The sequence below is a fragment of the Colossoma macropomum genome, unplaced genomic scaffold, assembly GCF_904425465.1.
Source record: "Colossoma macropomum unplaced genomic scaffold, Colossoma_macropomum, whole genome shotgun sequence".
Lineage (NCBI taxonomy): Eukaryota > Metazoa > Chordata > Actinopteri > Characiformes > Serrasalmidae > Colossoma > Colossoma macropomum.
In genome coordinates, this window is record NW_023494805.1 from 37,393,496 (window position 1) to 37,418,205 (window position 24,710).

Below are 24,710 nucleotides of genomic sequence, written 5' to 3' on the forward strand. Positions count from 1 at the left end.
CTGTCCACTCTATTAGACACTCCTACCTTGTCAGTCCACTTTGTAGATGTAAAGTCAGAGACGATAGCTCATCTGCTGCTGCACAGTTTGTGTTGGTCATCCTCTAGTCCTTCATCAGTGGTCACAGGACACTGCCCAGAGGACGCTGCTGGCTGGATGTTTTTGGTTGGTGGACTATTCTCAGTCCAGCAGAGACACTGAGGTGTTTAAAAACTCCAGCAGCACTGCTGTGTCTGATCCACTCAGAGCAGCACAACACACACTAACACACCACCACCACGTCAGTGTTACTGCAGTGCTGAGAATGATCCACCACCCAAATAGTACCTGCTCTGTGGGGGTCCTGTGGGGGTCCTGACCACTGAAGAACAGGGTAAAAGGGGGCTAACAAAGTATGCAGAGAAACAGATGGACTACAGTCTGTAACTGTAGAACTACAAAGTGCTCCTATATGGTAAGTGGAGCTGATAAAATGGACAGTGAGCATAGAAACAAGGAGGTGGTCAGAATGTTATGCCTGATCGGTGTATATGAAACATTGGATAAAAATTGTGTTCATAGTTTTTGGTAACATTTAATAAATGTGCCACTACCTGTGCATTTTAAGTTGAAATCAAAAGAAAAAACAACATATTGTGATATTAATCGTGTATCATGAAAATGTCTAAGTATCGTGATATTATATTTTTTCCATATCACCCACCTCTAACCCCAGTTCCAACCTTCACCACAGCAACCAAGTGATCAGCTTTGGTCTCTTTTAGTTTTTCTAATAAAATTTACTTTTATTTTATAAAAGGATCATTTTTCCTCATGGAGAGCAGCCAAATGAGCCCACAACATGAAAAATGTCATGTTATTCATTCACCTGGGAACATTTGGCGCCCATCATTAGTTAAATGCAGAGCCACACATACGTTGATAAATGGACAGTACCAGACAGAACACTCCTCTGGTCCATCTCTAATTGAAGGCTGGACTTCGACGACGGTGATGGAGCTTGGTGCCCAGACGTTGTAGCGGAGCCAAACAGTCTGAAGGAGTTCCTGCAGATTGACCTTCGCACACTGCACTTCGTCACACTGGTGGGCACCCAGGGGCGCCACGCTGATGGCATGGGCAATGAGTTCGCCCAGCGCTACAGGATAAAGTACAGCCGGGACGGCGGCCGCTGGGTCTCCTGGCGCGACCGCAAAGGTGGTCAGGTGAGGTCACTGTTACTTTTGAAGGTACTTACTTCATGACTAGCTTTTACAAAGGACTGCTTGTTTAGATGTTTGTTAGTTGCTGGAACCTACACAGTTTACACAATCTTACCTCAAAGGTGGTTGATTTGCTGAGACATGAAGTTTGTTTCTTTAGTTTTGCACTGGAGCTTTGAGGCTAATTTAGCTAAGAACAAGGTACAAAATATTGGGGAGTCCAGGACCCGCTAATAAACCTCTTGGACCCCCTGAATGTCTCAAAATCAAAATTCTGGGGGGTCCCTGAAAATGAACTGATTATGATATTATGCTGTCCGTTAAGGAAAAACAGACGGTCGAATGCAAATTCAGGGAAATTGTTTGGCTGCTTCACCCACAATTGAGCTATTCTTAACTAACTAGAGATGCAGCACTGGTCAACCTCAGGATGGCGCTGTAGCAAATTGGTACACGCAATTTATTCTTCATAGTCTAGCAATGTAACTTTGACCAGGTCACCTGAAAAACATCCGAAGCACAACCCACATTAGAAAATGTTCTTCCACATGCAATTACACTTTTCCACCAGAGAGGTCTCCAGATCCCCAAAACCTACATAGTGCAGCTTTAGGTAATCTAAAATAGACTTGATTATGTGGTTCCTGGCACTGTATAACATCCGGATATCTGTGAAATTGGACGAAAGTGCTGACAAGATTTAGGCCTCAAGATGGTCTACCATTGTTTTTTAGCCAAGCAATGTCCTTCTATCCATTTTTATCATCTGGAAATTGGTGGAGTATAAGCTGACATTATTTGTTAGCTGCATTAGCCTCATAGATCCAGTGCAAAACTTAAGTAACAAACTTAAGACGTGAAACACGTCTTGTTGACTTGATGTAAATTATTTTTTTCACCCAGCTATTCCATTACAAGCCAGTTTGTTGTGGTTGGCCTATTACTTGGTGTGACCTAAGTGTATTTTGGCTTTGATACATGTTTGTGACCCATTTTCATTTTGATGTTTTTGTTGTTGTTGTTACAGCTGCAACTGTTACTATTCTCTGTGACCACTTGTTTATTCTTAGATCATTGAGGGGAACAAGAACCCCTATGACGTGGTGCTGAAGGACCTGGAGCCGCCCATCATCGCTCGCTTCGTCCGGTTCATGCCTGTGACTGACCACTCCATGATTGTGTGTATGAGGGTGGAACTTTATGGATGTGAATGGCTAGGTCAGTTCAATTAATAAATTAGTCAGTCAGTCAGTCAGTGAATCTTTCAGTCAGTCAGTGAATCTTTCAGTCAATTAGTGAATGATTCATTCAGTCTGTCAGTAAATCAGTCAGTCAGTCATTGAATCATTCAGTTAGTCAGTCATTCAGTGATTCCTTCAGGCAGTCAGTCAGTGAATCATTCAGTCAGTCAGTCAGTCAATGAATCATTCAGTCAGTCAGTCAATCAATTAGTGAGTCATTTAGTCTGTCAGTGAATTATTAATTTAGTCAGTCAGTAAATCAGTCATTCAGTGAATCATTCATTCAGTCAGTTAATCAAAGAATCATCAATCACTCAGTGATTCATTTAGTCAGCCAGTCAATTATTCAGTGAGTGAGTCAGTCAGTGAATCATTCAGTCAGTCAGTCAATTTTTTAGTGAGTCAGTCAGTCAGTGAATCATTCAGTCAGTCAGTCAATCATTTGGTGAGTCAGTCAGTCAGTCAGTCAATCATTCGATCAGTCAGTGAATAATTCAGTTAGTCAGTGAATCATTCAGTGAGTCAGTCAATCATTTGGTGAGTCAGTCAGTCAGTCAGTCAATCATTCGATCAGTCAGTGAATAATTCAGTTAGTCAGTGAATCATTCAGTGAGTCAGTCAGTCAGTGAATCAATCAGTCAGTGAATAATTCAGTCAGTCATTAAGTGAAACATTCAGTCAATTAGTCAGTCAAGAAGTCAGTCAGTAAATCAGTAAGTCAAAGAGTCAGCTAGTCAGTCATTCAGTCAGCCAGATAACCAGTCAGTCACTCCTGAGAGTCCATCAGTCTATCTCAGATGAGCATTAACCCAGAGAAGTTGGCGGCGTTTCTGGATGTTTTTTCATATATGGCTTCCAGGATGTGTTTACTTACAAGGATTTCTCTGAAGTATTCCTGAGCTCATGTAGTTATATTTGTTACAGAAGAATGTTTGTTTTTAATGCAATGCCATCTGAGGGTTCAAAGGTCAGGGCCATTTAACATTGGTTTTCAGCCCTACCCTTTACACACACACACAGATTTCTCTGGATTCCCTGAATCTTTAAATGTTAAGGGCTGTAAATGGTGAAATCTCTAAATTCCTTGCAATCGTGTGTTGAAACCTTGTTCTTAAACTGTTGGATTTGCTTATACATTTTTTTTGCAAAGTGGTGAACTATGACCCCTTTGATCATAAACAACTGAGCCTTTTGTGTATGCTCTTTATACACCCAAGTATGACAGCATAACTTTCCTTTCTTAAGAAATTTAAGAATTCTTAAATTCTTACATCAGATCATATTTGTCCTCTGCTGCAGATGGTCTCGTGTCCTACAGTGCCCCTGCTGGCCAGGAGATGACCTTTCATGACCAGCATATTTATCTTAATGACACCGTGTACGATGGAGCTGTGAGCCAAAGGTGAATTATTTCTGCAAACTTACAGGCTGAAAGTATAGCAAGCAGTGATGTGTGAATAATTTGTTTAAAAAATTGTAAAAAAAATATTTTATAGTTCAGTAAATTTTCTAAAAAAAGCAGAACATTTTTAAAAGTATCCAGATTAACTGAGAAGTTTGCTTCAGAATATTTTATAGGTTTGCAGTTCTGTATTCTTACTCTAGCTCTCACAGTCCTTATAAGGAAACTCAGCCTGTTTCAAATGCATTGTTTCTGTGATGTCACAATAACCAAGTCATTTGCATATATCCACCTATTCAGCCTATAGCAGTCTAGCTCCACCCATTCACACTGAAGATATAAGGAGTGAATAAGCGCCTCTGAATGCTTTGTAAATGAAGCAAAAGGCAGCCAGTCAGAACCGAGCTCATTTACATATAATCAATCTTACAGGGCTAGTATTTAAACGAACAGCCTGTTTAATTCTAAAAATAAAGAGAGGCCTGAAAATGGTCATGTAAAAAATATTAAATTGACTGTTTTTGCTATACAAACCAACACAAATGTTATAAGTGGACCTCAAGTGATAAAATTAAATACAAGAATGTAGGATTTGGGCCTTTTAACAGACACTTTACTGTCTGTTATCTGTTCATAAACTGAAAACTGTAGCAAACGTAGTGTTGTGTCTATACCTTTCGTGTCTCTCAGCATGACGGAAGGCCTCGGTCAGCTGACCGACGGAAGTTGGGGTTTGGATAACTTCACTCAAAGCCAGATCTACGGTGTGTGGCCTGGCTATGACTATGTCGGCTGGACCAACGCCAGTTTTCCCAGTGGCTCTGTGGAGATGACGTTTGAGTTTGACCGTGTCAGGAACTTCACGTCAATGAAGGTCAGTCTGGGCTTTTCCCTCAGCTGCAATATATTTTATTGCTTTGACACATAGACTCATCAGCCACTGTGTTAGAAACATTTATCCTGCAGTTTGTGTTAGCCATACTCTGGCTTTTCATCAGTGGTCAGTTTCTGACCACAGACCTGCTTTTGTCTGGATATTTTTGGGTGACGCTCCACTCTCAACCTAGTAGTGATAATGACATATGTAAAAACCCCAGGAAGACCACTGTGTCTGATACACTCTTACCAGCACCACACACACTACCATGTCAGGGTCACTGCTATGCTGGGGTCAGAATCTGACCAGTGATAAAAGGGATGGAGGAGCATACAACAGATGGGGAACAGTGTGCAACTGTACAACTATATAGTGGACATATAAGTTATGTGCTTCTAATAAAGTGGCCAGTAAGTATATAATGTAGGTGTTTCTAATAAAGTGGCCAGTACACATATAATGTAGGTGTTTCTAATAAAATGGCCAGTGAGCGAGTAATGTAGGTGTTTCTAATAAAGTGGCCAGTAAGTGTATGATGTAGGTGTTTCTAATAAAGTGGCCAGTGACCGTGTACTATGATGGTTTCTAATGAAGTGGCCAGTAAGTGTAAAATTTAAATGTCATAAAGTTGCCGGTGAGTGGAAGTACAGTATGTTTCTACCAAAGTGACCAATCAGTGCAATTTAGGCGTTTCTAATAAAATATCCAGTCAGTAGAAGCACAGTTTAGGTGTTTCTAATAAAGTGGCCACTGAGTGTAAATCCTTTTCATTAGTGTAACAGTAATCACTCTTTGTTCTTCTAGGTCCACTGCAACAACATGTACACATTAGGGGTGAGAGTATTCCGGCAAGCCGTTTGCTACTTCCGTTCGGAGTCGGATTGGGAAGCCAAGCCTGTTTCTTTCAAACCCATAGAGGATGATACCAATACAAGTGCACATTTTGTCACAGTGGCTCTTGGGAATCGCATGGCCAGCGCCATTAAGTGCCACTTTGCATTCAGTGATGCCTGGATGATGTTCAGCGAGGTCGCTTTCCAGTCAGGTAATGGATAGCTCCTGTGCTACACATGGTCATTAGCTTCATTTCTCACCTTTTCCTTAATTGTGTTAATTGGTTGATTGCTTTTTCAATCAATAGCTTTTTTTTGGTCAAGTACTTTTTCAAACACTGTCTTTGAATTACATTATTATAATGAAGCAGACTTCAAACACCTACCATGTCTTTTCTAACCAACTACATTTTGCCAAGCTATCATTTAATCTACTGACCATCTACCGGATAAATTCAAACTGTATTCCCACAAATAAATATACATATCGCTGTTGTCGGAAGAAAAGCTCTTATCTCCATTTTTGACGTTTTTCAGTTTTTGGCATAATTTGAAAATGCCTGTCGCCCTTTACATTTTGTGTAAATTTAATGATGAATGGACTTAAAGAAACGGCCCAAAATGACTTGGAAAAAAGTCTGGTTCCATTGACTTACATTAAAAGTAAAGTAGACTTTTTCCTTCTCCTGTAAAGTTACCATTTTGGAGATATGAGGTTTTGATATTTGGATTATGTTATGATGTATTTAAAACCAAAACATTAACTGAGATAGTAATAAGCTAAATCAGTACAATATCATCATTTATAGGGTACTTTATATTGGGAGGGGTCTTTTCCAAACCCTAACCGCTAAATTGGCAATTGTTCAAATAATACATACAGTTTTTTGTATTTTTCTGTGTTGTCGATCTTTTTGATTTGAATTTATGTTCAAAGATTTAGGATCAGGAGTTTAATTTTGAAATAAAACCAAATTCAAAAAATGTCACCTACCGAAACACAGTTTTAGTCCATAGGCGGAGCTTGTTTAAACCACACCCCTGCATTTTAGAGCAGGAAGTGAGACTGCATCCCTGTCTCTCATGGCCACATGGTAAACAGTTAGACCCCACTGTTTTGAAGTAAATGTATCCCTGAAAAGTCTGAAAATCAGTGTGGAACATTGAGTTCCACAAGAATTGTCACTACCGAAACACGTTTTCTTTTTATTATGATTTTATGTGTGCACGACTGTCCAAAGTTGTGTTTGCTAGTCATGTAATTGCTAATGTTAGCTGAAATTGTCATTACCGAAACACTCGAAATTGCCACTACCTAAACAGTCACTGCTTAAACATTTGGTACAGTTTCGGTAGTGTTATGATTGTTTTGGTAGTGACAAAATGGAATGTTCAATCATATTTTTTTCATAAAATAAACAGAATTAAGGTACAGGGCTGTTAAAGCAAAAGGATTTTAGCCTAAACTCCAGGTTTTCAGCTCTGATTTTGAGAATGTCCATATATGTGTGAATTTATGAGCAGAGCAAATGGTGACTAGATAAGATCCAGATCTGTGAGAGATTAACGCCCTTCACCTTTCCAAACCTCAGACACGGCAGCATACAACACCTCTCTAGGTCCTCGGAAGCGTGGCCACCCAACTAGGGTCCATCCGGGTGAGTAACAAAGGATCGCTGACATTAAACAGATTTATTCAGCCTTCTTCAAGATTTTTCTCCACTCAAGGTTGTAAATATGGTGTAAAGCATGCAGTCAGCAGCGCCCCCTGCTGTTTACATAGTGCCACAACCAGTTTGAACAGTTTCACATTCACATCATTTGGTGTAATTGATCCTTGACTCTGAAATAATCCACGCTTCTGTTTAGGAGGTGACCCCACACACAAGATCGACGACAGCAACACACGCATCCTCATAGGCTGTTTGGTGGCCATCATCGTCATCCTGCTGGCCATCATCATCATCATCCTCTGGCGACAGGTCTGGCAGAAGATGCTGGAGAAAGTGAGTGATTAGCTCCGTTCATAATGTCGACACTTCTTTTTTCATTAGTACTGTTGGCAATGAAGGACTAGTTATTGGAAAACAGTAAGACACAAATAAGGCCCCAGTTATGTTTTCTGTACTGTTTAATGCATATTATTAATCAAACAGTCCACGATTTTACCTTCTATTAGCCTTAACACCTGTGGTTTTTTATTTTTCAGTTGGAGAAAAATTACATTCAAACTATTTTTCCTTTGGCCCAAATTTCAGCCAAGTTTAGCTTCTTTAATTTTGCTTTGCAGCTACGACGCAATTGTGGCTAACAAGTAGTAGATCTATGGCTTTAATACATTTACCAGTACAGTACTGTGTAATGAGCAATGAATCAGAGACCCTTCATTCATTACATTTCCAGTCAAAATGGCCATTAAGCACACGTAATTTGTTTTTCAGCATCAAGTAAAAAGCAGAAATCATATTGTCGCTGACCAAAGAAAACATGTATCGCCAAAACTTTGTTTTTTTTAGTGTAAATGAATGTGAAGAGGTTTTTATTCCAAGTATTTTGAAGCATTTCAATCATTTATAAGCATTTTTGTTGGAGTATTTCAATTGAAGCCACAATTTACTATATTGAGGCCACAAGTTACTATATTGAGGCCAATGAAATACTATTTTGAGGCCACAAATTACTATACTGAGGCCACAAGTTAATATGTTAAGGCCACAAATTTATATTTTGAGGCCACAATTTACTATACTGAGGCCACAGTTTACTATATTGAGGCCATAAATTACCATACTGAGGCCATGAGTTGCTATATTGAGGCCAGTAATTACTATATTGAGGCTATGAGTTACTATATTGAGCCCACAATTTACTATATTAAGGCCACAAGTTAGTATATTGCTATATTGAGGCCACAAATGAATATATTGAGGCCACAAGTTACTATATTAATGTCACAAATTTAAATTTTGAGGCCACAAATTACCATATTGAAGGCAAAAATTAATATATTAAGGCTACAAGTTTTCTCCTTCCTTATTCTTGGATTATCTTATATCTCTATCTCCTCAAAATATCTAAAGGCTCGAATGTGGGTCCAGACTTGAATTCTTCACTTTCATAACTACACAACTTACATATTAGCTTTATTGTAGTTACTAAATAAATTAGTGTAGCTACTTAGTAAAAAATCTTCAAATTAATAACTGAATAACTAATGGATTTAAAGTGTTCATGTAATGAGTGTACAGCTTTATGGATATGTTAAACGCTAAAAATTACATAATAATTGTTAATAAATAAGTTAAATGAATTAAAAAATTGTTACAGGCCTCGAGACGCATGCTGGACGATGAACTGACGGCACGTCTTTCGGCCCATAGGGAAGCCTTCGCCCGTCGCCTCTCCTCCGTCTCCAGTGAAGCCGACTCCACCTCCACGTATGAGAGGGTCTTCCCCCTAGGTTCTGACTATCAGGAGCCATCCCACCCCTTACGCAAATCACCAGAATTTCAAGCCACGGAGAACCTTGGTGAGGAACAGCAGTTCTAATCTGGTTCACTTGTGAAGTTTATACATCTTACTCAAGAAACAGACCAAAAATACCAACGCGGATCAGTATATGATACGTAATGGAGATTGCTCTATAGCGAATTGTCACAAAGCAAATTGTGTGAAAGGTTGGCCTTTAAGCTAAAGGCACGCTCTTTCATTAGTAACCAATGAACAAAACTGCATCTTAGTTTGTTAGAATTCCTACAAATATCTGTATTGGCCCCAATTAGCTTTATAGCTACTACTGAGGTTAGCAGCTAAAGGAATAGTTTAGCAAAAAAGTCTAATTTGCTCAGCTATACACTCACCCAAAATCAGTGGTGAGACATGGCCATTAGAGCTAGGTGTTCAATTCAGACCATAAATGTCAAAAACAAGACAAAACACCTCTAATGTAATGCTAATATCTACTAGCGCCCCATGGGGTTTCTAGTAGTATGTGAGCGCTAAGCTAACACTGGTGTACAAGAACATTTTTAGGTAGTTATAGATCAAACACAGTCAGCTTTTAACAGTTCAGAGCAGGCATGTCAAACTGGGGACCTTCCAGGCCAGAGTGCTGCAGAGATTAGCATTTACCCTCATCTACAGCTCTGAATTTAGTTCATGAAGGCCTTGCTAATTAGCTGATGAGCTGAATCAGGTGTGTTTAATGAGGTAGTGTGCTGAAGTTTACAGTGTTTTGGTCCACCAGGACTGGAGCCTGACACATGTGATTTAGAGTGATTTTCTCACAAAATTGGTTCCCCACCATTGCAAATCAAATCATGATTGGTCTGCTTCCTAATTATGTTGGCAGTCTAACATGTAAGGCCTTCTGTCCAGCTCCTGAAGTCCTAACCAATGGCATTGCGAGAGGGAGAAGAGTCCTAAATGAATCATTTTCTTGGCCATTTCAAGGATTTAAGCATTTTGTTTCCAAATACAACTTAAGATTATTACTACTACTTGCAGAGTACAAATACAAGGGTGATAAATTTATTAAATAAAAATGATTTTTTTTTCATTTTGGAATAAAAGAGGTGGTAAACTCTGTTGAAGTTCCCTAACATACCATTAACACTATACTATACAGTACATATATGGAAACTTAGCTTCAACAACATTGATGTCATGGAAAGCAGCACATTTACACACAGTATATTTACCTATTCAGCATACAGCAATTTAGCCCTTCCCATTGATACTGAAGTTATAAGTAGTGTTTCACCCTGGACTTTTGACGAGCCAGCCAATTAAAACAGAGCTCATTTACATATACCAGCCTTGAAGACATATTAATAAAAACAATGTGTTCAGTTCTAAGAGATTTTGGAGAACAGTCATGCTTAGAATGAATTCTGACTTAAATTAGTACATAAAAGTTCACAAAAGTCATAAAAATGAAAAAATAAAATTCCAGAAAAATGTAGGATATGGGCCCTTTAAGGAAAGCAGGCTCTTAAATATGGGCTGTTTCAGATGTGCATATTTACTCCATGTTGTAATGACTGTGTTACAGCAGTGATAGCTGCGTCCTCTGATGAGCCTCCCGCAGTCCATGCAGACGATGCCCCCCACTACGCAGAGGCAGATATAGTGAGCCAGCAGCCCGTGAGCAGCCGAGGCTACTCCGTCGCTGCGGTCACCGTGCCACTGCCGCCGGGGCGGGACGGAGCTCTGGAGGAGTTCCCCAGAGAGAAGCTGACATTTAAAGAGAAGCTTGGAGAAGGGCAGTTTGGAGAGGTCAGTGAAGAGGCCTCGCATTTGATGAAGCAAAGCAAAACAGCATGCTCTTTAGATGTAATCTGATTTTGATGCTTCACTGGTTTGTATGCAGCTAAAGGAACAATGTGATGAAAATCAAATTTACACAGATGTTCCCCTTCATTTAAATGGAGTCGGTCAGCAATGAGGTTTAGTTTTTAGTAAAGAGTAGTTAGTATTGTGCAAACTGAATGGCTAATTCAACACCCTGCTAAAAAACAGCTTAGACCAGTATGAACTCTCTAAAATGGTTTATGCTGGCCCAGTGCTGGTCTTGTGCACCCAGTAGGGTCTTGCTGGTTGACCAGCATACCAGCATCCAAAACACAACACATAATGGTATTGCTGGTGACCAGTCATTTTGTTTTTTCTGTTTTGAAAAGCTACTACAAGTCATTAAGTAATCTCAAACACATTGCTAATGTGGTTTTTAACACTCTGGGCAAGGATAGGCCAAGGTTTTGTGGACAAAGGATAAAGCTTAGTCTTGGACTAAACAGCAGTGTCAGTGTTTAAAAATCTCATTTAATCTAGGCTTAAACTTAAACTGGGGCTGGAAAACCATTGAGTGGTGAACTGTGATTGTTAGATCCTCCAGTTCAGTTCATAAATGTCAAAATTTCGAAAAACGAGAAACAAAAGCCCACCTCTACAATAAATACTGCTAGTGCTAACCAGTATGTAGGTGCTAAGCTAACACTGGTGCACATTAATGTTTTTTGCCTGCTCTAGACTTAAGACAGACTTGTAAAAGACATTTCATGGTATATTTCAAGCTTAACAGACATTAAACATATATTTTATTTCTGGCAGTTTTACAGTGACTCTTTCAGTAAAAAGCCCCGACTCAGTGCTAGAGTAGTACTACAAGTTTAAATACAGCAAGGATGATGATTCTATTGAATAAAAATGAACTAAAAATTACAGATATTTATGTTTTAGTCCCCAGAAGGCCCATGAGGTAACCCCTCTGTGGCTATCGATAAGATGGTATGTCGCAGAGCTAAAAGCTAGCTTCATAGCATACAGTGTTAAAACCACATAAGTAAGTCTTCAGATTACTAACCAACTCAAAATGGTTTGAGGCGAGTGGGTGGTGATTTAGGGTGTCCCTACTACAAAAACCAGCATAGTCCAGCCATGGCTGGTCACCAGCAAAAGCAACATATGTTATGTTTTGGATGCTAGTATGCTAATCCTGACCTTAACCAGCTTAGCCATGCTGGGTGACCAGCTAAACCAACACCAGACCTGCATAAACCAGCTTAGACCTACATGGAATCCATGCTGGTTTGTGCTGTTTCTTTTTTCAGGGGTAGTTTAGCACAATGCTAAACGGTGTGGTTTAAACTTCCATTACTTGTTAGCTACATCAGCGCAAAACATAAAAAAGCAAACTCCAGCACCAAAGATGTCTTACATCCTGGGGTAAAATGGAACATTTTGGGCAAAAATATTCCTTTACAGATGGACAGTTAGAGGGTTAAGTGTCTGGGTGTGGTTTAAGTCTTGAACCTTTACCTTCCATTTAGTAAAGCTTTCTGCTTCAGGTCCATCTGTGTGAGGCCAGAGGAATGCAGGACTTTATGAAGGAGGATGGCGATGGCATTGGGGATGAGCCCATTCTGGTAGCTGTAAAGACTCTTAGAGAAGATGCAACTAAAAATGCAAGGTAGGTGCTGGATGGAATATGAAGTTCCACTGCGGTTCTCTAAGTACTTAAGTAGCTTTTTTAAGCCACTCCTTGGGTACTTTAGCTGTTTTTGAAAAGCACTTTTTGGATTTAGTCTTCTATACCCACCTCTGCCTTAATGCACCGACCGGCCACTTTGTTAAGTACACCTCCTTGTTTCTACACTCATTGTCCATTTTATCAGCTCCACTGACCATATAGGAGCACTTTGTAGTTCTACAGTTACAGACTGTAGTCCATCTGTTTCTCTGCTTACTTTATTGCCCTGTTCTTCAATGGTCAGGACCCCCACAGGACCACCATAGAGCAGGTATTATTTGGGTGGTGGATCATTCTCAGCATTGCAGTAACTCTGATGTGCTGGTGGTGTGTTAGTGTGTGATGTGCTGGTACGAGTGGATCAGACACGGCAGTGCTGCTGGAGTTTTAGGATAACCAACAAAAAATGTGCAGCAGCAGATGAGCTACTGTCTCTGACTTTACATCTACAAGGTGGACCAACAAGGTAGGAGTGTCTAATAGTGGACAGTAAGTGGACCCAGTATTTAAAACTACAAAGTGCACCTATATGGTAAATGAAGCTAATAAAATGGATAGAGAGTGTAGAAACAAGGTGTACTTATTGAAGTGGATGGTCGGTGTACATGTGACAAGTTCCTTAGTACCCCAACATCAATAATGTTTTATAATAAGGGCATAAACGAGTCTAAGCCACACAAACATAGAGAACGCATTAAGAGTGATCCAATTTTTTTGGTCAGAAATGACTTTCTGAAGGAGATCAGGATCATGTCGAGGTTGAGGGACCCGAACATCATCCGCCTGCTGGCTGTTTGTGTGGAGAGCGACCCACTTTGCATGATCACAGAGTACATGGAGAACGGAGACCTCAACCAGTTCCTCTCCCGCCATGAGCTTCAGGAATCTGGAGAAGACCAGAAGAACATCGCCACCATCAGGTCTGTCTGCTGGGTTAGTGCTTGTGGTATTTCTGATAAACAATCTAAGAGGTCTTGCAGAATTCTCAGCCAATTCGTGGTTGTTCAGCCGATCTTTGCATTCTGATCTTATCTGATGGTGCTACAATAAAACTGACTCTTAGACTTCACAGAAGACCTATAATGAATCGTGTGTTGTTAAAATGACAGTTGGGAAATGTTGTTAACAGAATGGAATTGGCACAGAATCGAATTTACACAATTGTCCATTAATCCAGATGTGGTTGAACAGGCAAGACATGTTTGGTGTTTTGCTTCTTTAGTTTAGTGATAATATAACTAGCAAGCACTGGAAGGCAATAGACACACAAATCTTTCCTTTAAATGCATTCCCAAAACTTTCCCAAGCTATGAAAACGAAGAAAACATCCCTGTATAGCTGAACACTAGTGGCTAGCCAAATTCCCATTTCCAATGCTACATATTTCTGTTGTTTCATTTTATAAATAACTTTGCTTTCTATAAAAATCTTAATATTTTTCTGAATGTGTATACTTACTTAATAGAAACAACAGAAATCACAACCGAAAGCGTCCATATGCCTGCCTGTCGTGCTTGAACATGATTCTGTGAGGGATTCGGAATGTAGCATAACACCTTTTCTCTAAAATGGCTGCCGTTTGTGTTTAGCTACACCATTACGTTTTGTTCATTTTTATAGCTTGCAGTAGTCATACTGTTCTTTAAACAACATCAACCAGTCTACATGACCTCAATGGAGGCCTGGGTGCAGTTTGAGCTGGTTGAGGGACGTTTTGTTGACGTATTTACAGAAATGATTTGGCCGACTGTTGATTTATACTGTCTGTTAGCAATGTTAGCCTCATGGCTACAGCGCTAAACTCAAGAAGCTAAATTTGGATACTAGTCAAGACCAAATGTCTTGGTTGATGTGACAAACCGTTCATTTAATCAGGCAAGACATGTTTGGTATCCAAAGTTGAGATAAATGAGCAAAATGTGGAGGAAAACTGTACAATGTACTTTTGTCTATTTTTATAGCTAACAGCTAACAGTGTCCATAATCAAGATTACTTGACAGCATGACTTGCACAATGCTAATTGAGGCACATAAGCTTCCTTTACTTGTTAGCTACAATAGCCTCATAGCTCTACTGAAAACCTTTCTTTGATTGTGTTCCCAATTTCTCTAAATTGCGGCATGATTAAAATATGAGTGGTTTGGTGTGAAATGCTCCATTCTAAGAAAACTTACCAAGTCAAAACTGAAAAGTGGTGGTGATAGGAACCAGACGTCTGAAGAGTTTAATGCCTCCAAAACTCCCTCACAGAAAGTACATGAAGCAGTAATGAATACACTGAAGCCTGAGACACTGTTTTATGACACTTTTGCAATAAGATTTTGGCCTAAAACATAATTTCAAAACCCATTTGGCGTGGAGGGATACATGCAGGGTGTTGTGAGGCAAACTAGTTCACAGATAAAACTTCTTTTTTCAGATTTACCACTATTTTACCATCATCAATGTTACATATAAAACTCAGAAGACACGTATAGGTTCACTAGTGGTTTTACATAGTAAATAAAATGGCACTATTTGTGTTGTAGACATTGCGACCCCTGGTTCCTATCACCACCACTGTAAAGTTTTGCTACAGTGAACCATTTCACATCAAACCACTCTGAATGACACTGTTTACATCTCAACCACTGAATTTATGTAGAATTTGTAAAAAATCAGTAGAATTCCTCTTTAGTTAGATTTTTCACTGATAGCTATGTCGAGCATATTAAAGCTATGGACCATAATCTTGTTCTCTTTGCAGTTACAGCACACTGATCAATATGGCTACCCAGATCGCTTCTGGTATGAAGTATCTGTCGTCCCTCAACTTTGTGCACCGTGATCTGGCCACTCGCAACTGTTTGGTAGGGACAAACAACACCATCAAAATCGCTGACTTCGGCATGAGCAGGAACCTGTATCGCGGAGATTATTTCCGCATCCAGGGCCGAGCTGTGCTGCCCATCCGCTGGATGTCCTGGGAGAGCATTCTGCTGGTAGGAACTGTGGGAAACCTGTGGGAAAAGGATGCCTCTCATCTATAATACCAGTCAAAAGTTTTAATATACACCGACTGGCCACTTTATTAAGTGCACTTCCTTGTTTCTACGCTCATTGTCCATTTTATCAGCTCCACTGACCATAGAGGAGCACTTTGTAGTTCTACAGTTTACAGACTGTAGTCCATCTGTTTCTTTGTTACCTTGTTCCTTAATGGTCAGGACCCCCACAGGACCACCACAAAGCAGGTATTTTTGGGTGGTGGATCATTCTCAGCAGTGAAACTAACATGGTGCTGGTGTGTTAGTATGTGTTGCGCTGGTGCGAGTGGATCAGACACAGCAGTGCTGCTGGAGTTTTTAAACACCTCAGTGTCGCTGCTGGACGGAGAACCAAAAATATCCAGCCAACAGCGTCCTGTGACCACTGATGAAGGACTAGAGGATGACCAACACAAACTGCAGCCAAAGATGAGCTACTGTCTCTGACTTTACATCTACAAGGTGGACCGACAAGGTAGGAGTGTCTAATAGAGTGGACAGTGAGTGGACACGGTGTTTAAAAACTTCAGCAGCACTGTTGTGTCTGATCTACTTGTACCAGCACAACACACACTAACACACCACCACCACGTCAGTGTCACTGCAGTGCTGTGAATGACCCACCACCCAAATAGTACCTGGTCTGTGGTGGTCCTGTGGGGGTCCTCACCATCCTGAAGAACAAGGTGAAAGGGACTACAGTCTGTACTTGTAGAACTACAAAGTGCTCCTATATTAATTATGATGTATGTATTGAATGGTCAGTTTAGTTTTCCATAATTTTAAAGGGGCAACATCATGGAAAACTGAATTTTCCACACTTTTGTAAATTAATTTTTTAAAAAGTAGTATGCAAATATTGTTATAGTTTCAGTTTTCCTTATAGTCCACATATGGAAACTCATTGTTTTTGTGATGTCACAGATTTATGTATATCTGCCTAAGTAGTCTACAGCAGTTATAGCAGTGAATGAGGCACAATACAGGGTGTCCAATCAGAACAGAGGTTATTTGCATGTACCAGTCTGGGTCAAAAACACTCTGTTTTATTCTAAGGGATGAAGAGAAGTTTGGAAGAAGGTAATGTAAAAATAAATCACTATTGTTTACTGTAAACAGTAAACTATTAAATTACTATTGTTTATTGTAAACAATAAAAAAAACAAGGAAGATGTATGAATCAAGCCCTTTAAAGCCTTTATAGTTATTTATGTAGGTTAAATTCAGTAGTCATGATAAGTGTATGTAGGTGTGATGTAGTCTATGAACACCACCCTACAGTAAAGTGTTACCAAACTTGGCCTTAGTTTTGATGTAATATGGAAAATAGTAAATACAGTAAAAATATACTGTATGTGCTGAGCACACAGTGTTTCTTTGTGGTTTCTCCAGGGTAAGTTCACCATGGCGAGTGACGTGTGGGCCTTTGGGGTGACTCTTTGGGAGACGCTCACTCTGTGTAAAGAGCAGCCCTACTCAGATCTCTCAGACGACCAGGTGATCGAGAACACGGGCGAGTTCTTTCGAGACCAGAACAAGCAGGTCAGCCTCACGCCCATCTTTAAAATGTCTTATTTTTATACACATTAAAGGAACCTTATCATGGAAAACTGGACTGTCCTTTCCTTGCTCTTTTTCATGAAGATGTGGATGGTGTACTTTATGTTTAAGATTCAAAATGTACCGTTCACCCCAGTCCATACAGTCTATATAAGGAAACTAAGCTGCACAAACCTGTTGTGATGTCACAACCATGAATGCATTTACATATGACCACCCATTCAGACTGCAGATGTTTCGCCCCACCCATTCTAATGTGAAGTGCTGTTCCTGCAGATAATCTGTAGCAGAGTTATTGGAGTTTAAGATTTGGAAAAACGATTAAACGTTGTGCTGTTCATGGCTTTCAGGAAGCAAATTGATCACTGAAGCCTTTCAATGTATCAAACTCAAAAGCAGCAGATGAAGTTTATTTTTCCTGACGTTCTGGATTTCAGTGCTTAACAGCTTGCTCTACACATTTCAGCCCAGACTGCAGGCATAAAGGGCAACCAATCATAACAGAGGCCATTTGTATATATGAGTCCTAAAAGCACAGTAACAAAAACAGTCTGTTTATTCTACAGTGTAAAAGAGGCTACAATATTGTCATGTAAAAATGACAAATTATGGCCATACATAAGACCACACAAACTTTATAAGTGGACAAAATAAAATATAAGAAATTAAATCCTTTATTCATATTACATAGACCTGATTCCAAAATCAACAACATTGCAATGTTAAAGAGCCCATATCATGGAAAACCATTTAAAATTATTTTCAAAGTGTACTCTTCACTCCCTGGGACATAAAGTCTACAGTTATGCTGCAAAAGCAGCCCATTTTGAATTCACTGTTGTTGTGATGTCACAAAAAACAGTGTATTAACATATATCTGCCTATTCAGCCTACAGCAATTTAGCCCACCCATTCACACGGAAGTTATAAGGAGTATTTCAGCCTGAAATACTTTTTGAATGATAAACAATATAGTTCATCCAATCAGGTCAGATGTCATTTACATACTGTCATATGTTAAAGTTTAGGCACCACTGGTCAAATTACATGTTAATTTTCTAAGTGAAAATAAGGGAACACGTCCTTTACGGAGAACACACATCTGCACATTTTAATGCACAATTACTGTTTATTTGCTGAATTTAAAATATTGAGAAACAAAATAAATCAAAATGTGGCCTGTGCAAAAGTTATAGCACGTTTTCTATTCTTCCTTTTTATTTCTTCCAATTTGTTAAACTGAGCAAATAAATAGGAATTATGCATTAAACTGTGTGCTTTCTTTAGAGGACATGTTACCTTATCAACGAGACATGTCAAATGACAAATTGTTCAAATGTTTGATCCATTGACCTCACAGGAAAAAACCTTGTAGGCCCTTAATGGGGCCTTTAAACATTTTTTGTTCTACAGCTCCACTTCTGGTGAGCTGTTTTGTTCCCTTGGCATCACTGAGGTTAGTGTTCCTATAAAGCTGACCAAGCCTTTCAGTTGTCTGTATTAAAGCAGGGAAACCGCTATGACCCCTTCAGGACAGAAACCAAAAAACCCCAGGCCAGAAGCAGTTCTGAGAAAGCCTCCAAGGCCTTGCTATACCTCATTCCTCCTGAAGATGGCAGTGCTGAGCTGTGTTTTTCTTCTGACAGGTCTACCTCCCGCGGCCTGCCTGCTGTCCTGATGCAGTTCACAGCCTCATGCACAGCTGCTGGAGGAGGAACGCCAAGGAGAGGCCCAGCTTCCAGCACATCCACAGCACTCTACTGGAACACCAGGCTGCACTGCACACAGACTGACAGAGAGCTGACAGAAAAATGGCTCCCACACACACACGCCTCCTTCAGTGGCTCAGTCGTCCTGAAGCTTTTCAGCCCAGCTGCGTGCTGGTGACCATGTACAGTGCTGTGCAAACGACAGAGACCACCCTTCAGTTATTTACTGCTAGCCAAAACAGCCATTAAGTACAAGTTCAGTTCAGTCTTAGAGGTTGGTTGCACTTTCTGCTTCTCACAGTCCATATAATCCCAAACACATTCATTGACATTGAGGTCTGGACTCTGGGGTGGTCAGTCCATTGTTGAGCTTCTTTGTTTGATGTGTCGGTCTCCTTTTCTCAGTGAGGCTTCTTGACAGCTACACATCCTTTCAGACCCAAAGCACTGAGTCGTCTTCTCACAGTGGAAGGATGGACAGAAACACCTGTGGATGTTTTCAGATCTGAAGCAGCTTGATTTTCTCCTCTCTCTCAAAGATGAGAGCTGTTTATCTGATGGGGGCAGTTTTGGTGTCTACCAGGTCCTCCGGGTGGTTGTTAGGAGAGTCTCATTTTCTCTGTAGCTTTTAATACTTCTTAACTCCAGATTTGGAAATTTTGACTGGAAATTACATAAAGAAAAGGTGGTCTCTGACTTTTGCACAGTACAGTGTGTACAGTAATTACGAATACTCCTTTACACTGAATGCTAGCAACTAGCCAGGAATCTGACATAGTGTTCAGCTGTAAAAATGCCTGTTTTGTTTTTGTGTCATTTCACATGAGTATATATCATATTATGTTATATATTTTATTTTCTTATTGCTTCTAATAGCATTTATGTAAGCTAATTGCTTACACATTTTCCAAATATGATTCTATATTTGCTTTTTTTTTTTACAATAAACTATTTTATTCTGCTTGAACACCTCCGTATTGTCCAGCCAATGTGGTTTGCTATGCTTAAAGCTGACATCAGCTGATAACTGAGCTTTAAAGTGCAGAATGTCGAGTACTGAAAGTTCACCAGTCAAGCTCTGACGTAGGTGTCATACTTCACACTGTGTCAGCATTTAGTCAACACTTGGGAAAATAACTTCTAACAACAAATGTATTCCTTACAGCATGAGGTAACGTGGACAACAGTCAGCTTCTGCATGAGACATGACACTGTCTAGACCTCTTTAAAGGGGAATTCCACCAAATTAAACTTTCTGTATAATGTAATGGTTAAGATGTACAAAATGTCATTCAGAGTGGTTTGATGTGAAACTGATAGAGAAATGTACATAGACAGAATCGTTCACAGTGGTGGTGATAGGAACCAGGCGTCTGAAGAGCTTAATGCATCTAGAAGCTCCCTCACAGAAAGCTATCTAAATAGTTAAGCGGCCTGATGCCTGAGACATTGTTTTGAGGTAGTTTGCTAGTTTTGAGATCAGATTTTGGCCTACAACTAAATCCATTAATGGCAGAGGGCCTTTTTTTCCACGATTTACCACAATTTTACATTATTGACATGACCTTACATATAAAAACTCAGAAGATGTGTCAGTTAAATGGCTATATTATATGATTCTTGCCACCATGACCTTTGGTTCCTATCATCACCACTGCAAAGAGCTTTGAGTCTACAATGCACAATTTCACATCAGACAACTCTGAATTACTTTATTTACATCTCAACGTCTGATATATGCATACATTAAAAAAAAGATATAGCATGATTATTTCTATAAATGAGGCATAAACAGAAGAGCTTAGCCCTTCTTGAATATGTTCAGACATCCCATTTCCAGTCTTAAAGGGGAATCCCACCAATTTTTCAAACTTTCTGCACAGTTTAGATGCAAGCAAAATCATTCAGAGTAGTTTGGTGTGAAATGGTCCGTTCTAAAGAAAGAGAATTGTTCACAGTGACCAGTGGTGGTGATAGGAACCCAACATCTGAGGAGTTCAGTGTCTCTAAAAGACACAGAAAGGTTTGCTGCCTGATGTCTGAAACATTGTTTTATGATAGTTTTGAAAGAAGAATTTGGCCTAAAATGTACTGAAGATTAATTTATGGCGACGGGATACCTGCAATGTGTTGTGAGGCAAAATAGTTCCCAAAGAAAACTTATTTTTCAGGATGTACCACCATTTTACCATCATCAGCATAACAAATAAAAACTAGACACTGGTCATTTTGGCTAGTAAATAAAATGGCTATATTTACGGTTGACATCATGACCCCTATCGCCACCACTTCAAAAAAATCAGTGTGTTTATCTACAATGACCCATTTGACATCAAACCACTCTGAAAGACTGTTTACGTCTCAACGACTGAATTATACACAAATATTGAAATTGGTGGAATTCCCCTTTCACCATATTAGTCTCACCAGCCACAATTATTGCGCAATGAAGGATGCTGTGTCAAAAATAATCGGCCTTGTGGTCAGAAACTGGCCAATGATATGATGAATGGGATACAGCATGGCTGACAAATGCATGACAACAAATGGCCTAATAGTACACTTATAGCTAAAGTGGACCTTAGACAGAGGTGGACCTTATATAAAGTGGTCCGTGAGAGGGAGTACGAGCTAGATGTAGTGAATGGACAGCACCAACAGCTGCAAAAGAAATCAAATTCCCCATAATCCCCTTTTTTGGTTGCTTTGGGGGAAAACAGGCCCCTTATAGCTAACAGACGTAGCTAGCATGCTGCTGAGAAACGTTAAGCCCCTAATAAGAGACACCGGCGCTGATGTAAACAAGTTAAGCGCAAAAACAACGGCTTCGCGCTAATCCGTTGGCTCGTACGTGTCGCCGGGTCCTCTGCGTGTAAGACTTTAGTCTTGTTTTTAGAAAACGAGAACATAAAGCGTAGAAATGAAGACATTTCTGTATGAAAAACACCCCCCTACACCCCCCCACCTCCTCTTCAGCGATGTATATGACGAGCGCGGTGACGTCACCACCTGACAACACTATGGCGGCTGCCAGACCGTTGGGCTTCAGAAAACACGGCGGAATGAGCGATGTGTGAAGCTTCGTGTGCGTTTTCCGTGCTCGCCGACGGGTAGCTGGTCACGAGAAGACTCCCGTAAAGCGAAGGGAAGGCGAGAGAAGTCGTTTCAGGAACATGCCGGAGGGCGGTTCGTGTCTCCTCGGCGGCTGTTGTTGTCACGGCGGGCAGCGGAGAGCGACCGTAACAGTAACGTCCGTTCTTGAGGGAGGAGAAGCGGTTTCCAGCCGCCCGTCATTTCGCTAAAGTCGCGTTTATCCCTGTCAGCCGGCGTTAAGGTACATTTTCCCTCCTCGAAAGGAGCCTCTGACAGGCAAACGGGAACCCCACAGGATGAAATTTACCGAGCATCTGTCGGCGCACATCACTCCGGAGTGGAGGAAACAGTACATTCAGTATGAGGTGAGGACGCTAGCGCTAACTTAGCGTTAACACCGAGCGTTCATGCTACACGGCTCGGTACAGGGCTAACCTAGGTTAGCTAGCGCTTTAGCTACACAAGACCCAGACCCCCCCCAGCCGGTCTAAGCTCAAGCTTTGAATAAAAAGGTCTTTTTTTGAACGGTCAGTGGGCATTAAATAAAGCTAGGCTCTATCCACGTCCTGGAAAGCGGCTGTAGTCTATGTCAGTGCTTGTCTAGGGCTGAATCTCAAATGGCTCCCTGCTCCCTATGTAGTGCACTTTGTAGGTCATGAAATAACGGCTTCTGCATCCGAGCAGTGCAGTCTAATGTCTAATAGAAGGCCATTTATATTAACGCTCCCTCTAACTAACATTTAGTGGGTGTGGAAGGCATAGTTTCATGACCAAAGCAGTGCACTATGTAGGAAGTGGGGAGACGTTTGAGATTCAGCCAATATGTGAGTCTACAAAGATGGGCTTTTTAGTAAAGGGGGTCTATCTAGAACCGTTTCATGCTTAAAGGGTGAAATGGTTCTTCAGATTGTTCTAGAATGTGCTGTATATGGCACTATATATCACTAAAAAGGCTTCTGCTGCTGTTATGATGTCAAGCCTGTGACGATAGAGCAACCCTTGTTAGTGCTATATAGAACAATATCGTTATAAAACATAATCCATCAATCTGAAGAGCTGTTTCACCATGCAGAGAACCATTGAGGCATGAAATGGCTCTGTATAGAACTCATTGCCTTACTAAAGAACCCTTGAAGAGCCATTTTTTTGAGTGTATGTATGATGGTGTGTGTATACATATTTATTATTGCAGCCCTGAATGGCACAAGAATACCCAGCTGTGTTATCATTTCCATGTCGACAGCAGGTCAAGGGTCCTCTTTCACAACTGAAGCGTGACAGCATGCTTACTGATAAGAATGATCAGATCTTAATTGGCTAATCTGATACAGCATTTGCAGGTGGCTGGGTGAAACTTGACTTAATGGCTAATAAGGCATTAGATACTCCACTTTCAGTCACACAAAGAAGGATGAATTTGTCATGAATTTCCTAATTTAATCCATTTCTGGGGATGCTGACCTAATAGTATTGCCTAAATGTTGATGTCACGTGACATGAGTGGACCAGTCAGGCTTGTGCATGTGCATCACTAATGATTAATATCCTGTCCATTTACTGGGACAGACCAGTCTTCTTTTTTTTTTGTTTTGGCTAACCTTTTGAGAGATGCCTCAGCTTAAGCTTAATAAGCACACACACCTTAAAGCTGAAGTTCTGTTGATGTTGGCCTGTTGTCATTTGGTTTTGCGCTCCAGCTAAAACAGAAAGTAACCCCAGCGTTCAAGTTCATGCATGCAAGCAGCGAAGGCTGTCATTTCTGCTGACGTCCAGATTTGCTGTTCCTCCCTAACAGGTTTGATTAGATTTTGCTGCTCGTTTGGGAAGACCTGCTTATCTTCTCTGTTGTTTCAGGTTGTCTTTTTTTTTTTACTTCTGACCACGTTGGGCTAATCTCCATGTCCAGTGCCATGTTGACTCAGGCCTTCAAAGAACGGTGCGGGGTCGGCGACATAATTGAATTATTTCGCATGGCTGCGTATGAGGCAGTTCCACCGTAATTGACAGTGGGCACTGGCTCGGTCACAGGGCTTTAGTGCACTCCAGCTCCTTCAGGTTTAATGGCCTACACATAATGAGATTATTGCTGTCCTGACGCTTGGTAACCGATTAGTCATCACCCTCATTGAGTAAAGTGGATAGGTTACTGTCTATGTGTTCGTGACCCACTCAGCTAATGAGAATAACAGCTTGGTCATTACTTTCTGTTGCAGAATTTATTGTAAACATCATGTATTCTATGTGCAACATGGTTCCCTCGTTTACCTGACGTCCTACAGCCCCGCTGTTTTGAGCTTCAACCAATGGGGGCTGAAGCGTTTGGTTCGAAATTGTCAGAACCTGTAGATTTGTTATGAACTTAGAGCTTAGAAGGGTGGGGGGTGCTTAGCAGCCACAGCCTCTGCTTAGTGATTTCGTGGGTTTGACAAAGCTGATGTAAGCTCTTTTCAGGGGAAATGAAAATTCTCCTGAAGTCCGCTGGCGGTTGCCATGTTTGAGATATTGTACGTTTCAGATTTATGCCGTGTGTGCTTAGAGGAGTGGAAAAAGAAGCTCTGACGGTCACCTGTGCAAGTTCGTCCACTAGTCCGCCCTTCTGTAGCTTCTATATGTATGAGGTAGCATGTCTACAAGTATGTCAAGGGCAAGATTGAAGCCCTTCTTTCTTTCTTTTTGTTGAAACTTTCACAAATAAGCCAGGCAAAAAGTGGGCACCCTGGCACAAGGGCAAAGTCC

General features: G+C 40.6%; 2 protein-coding genes across 2 annotated transcripts in view; both read left to right on the top strand.

Annotated features, from left to right (window-relative positions):
* The window catches only part of ddr2b (discoidin domain receptor tyrosine kinase 2b), a 31,213-nt gene extending 12,095 nt beyond the window's left edge, over positions 1 to 19,118 (top strand). Inside the window, 14 exon segments of the mRNA XM_036596682.1 lie at positions 974 to 1,205; positions 2,273 to 2,420; positions 3,743 to 3,845; positions 4,536 to 4,719; positions 5,527 to 5,767; positions 7,148 to 7,213; positions 7,425 to 7,561; positions 8,883 to 9,116; positions 10,635 to 10,832; positions 12,404 to 12,525; positions 13,308 to 13,505; positions 15,333 to 15,567; positions 17,005 to 17,154; positions 18,819 to 19,118. Of these exon segments, the coding sequence (XP_036452575.1) occupies positions 974 to 1,205; positions 2,273 to 2,420; positions 3,743 to 3,845; positions 4,536 to 4,719; positions 5,527 to 5,767; positions 7,148 to 7,213; positions 7,425 to 7,561; positions 8,883 to 9,116; positions 10,635 to 10,832; positions 12,404 to 12,525; positions 13,308 to 13,505; positions 15,333 to 15,567; positions 17,005 to 17,154; positions 18,819 to 18,965 (2,395 nt within the window). The 3' untranslated portion in view covers positions 18,966 to 19,118.
* A 2,792-nt stretch (positions 19,119 to 21,910) lies between these two features.
* Positions 21,911 to 24,710, top strand: part of xpr1b (xenotropic and polytropic retrovirus receptor 1b) — a 48,345-nt gene continuing 45,545 nt past the window's right edge. Inside the window, exon 1 of the mRNA XM_036596556.1 lies at positions 21,911 to 22,339. Within this exon, the coding sequence (XP_036452449.1) occupies positions 22,271 to 22,339 (69 nt within the window). The 5' untranslated portion in view covers positions 21,911 to 22,270. The remainder of the gene's footprint in view (positions 22,340 to 24,710) is intronic.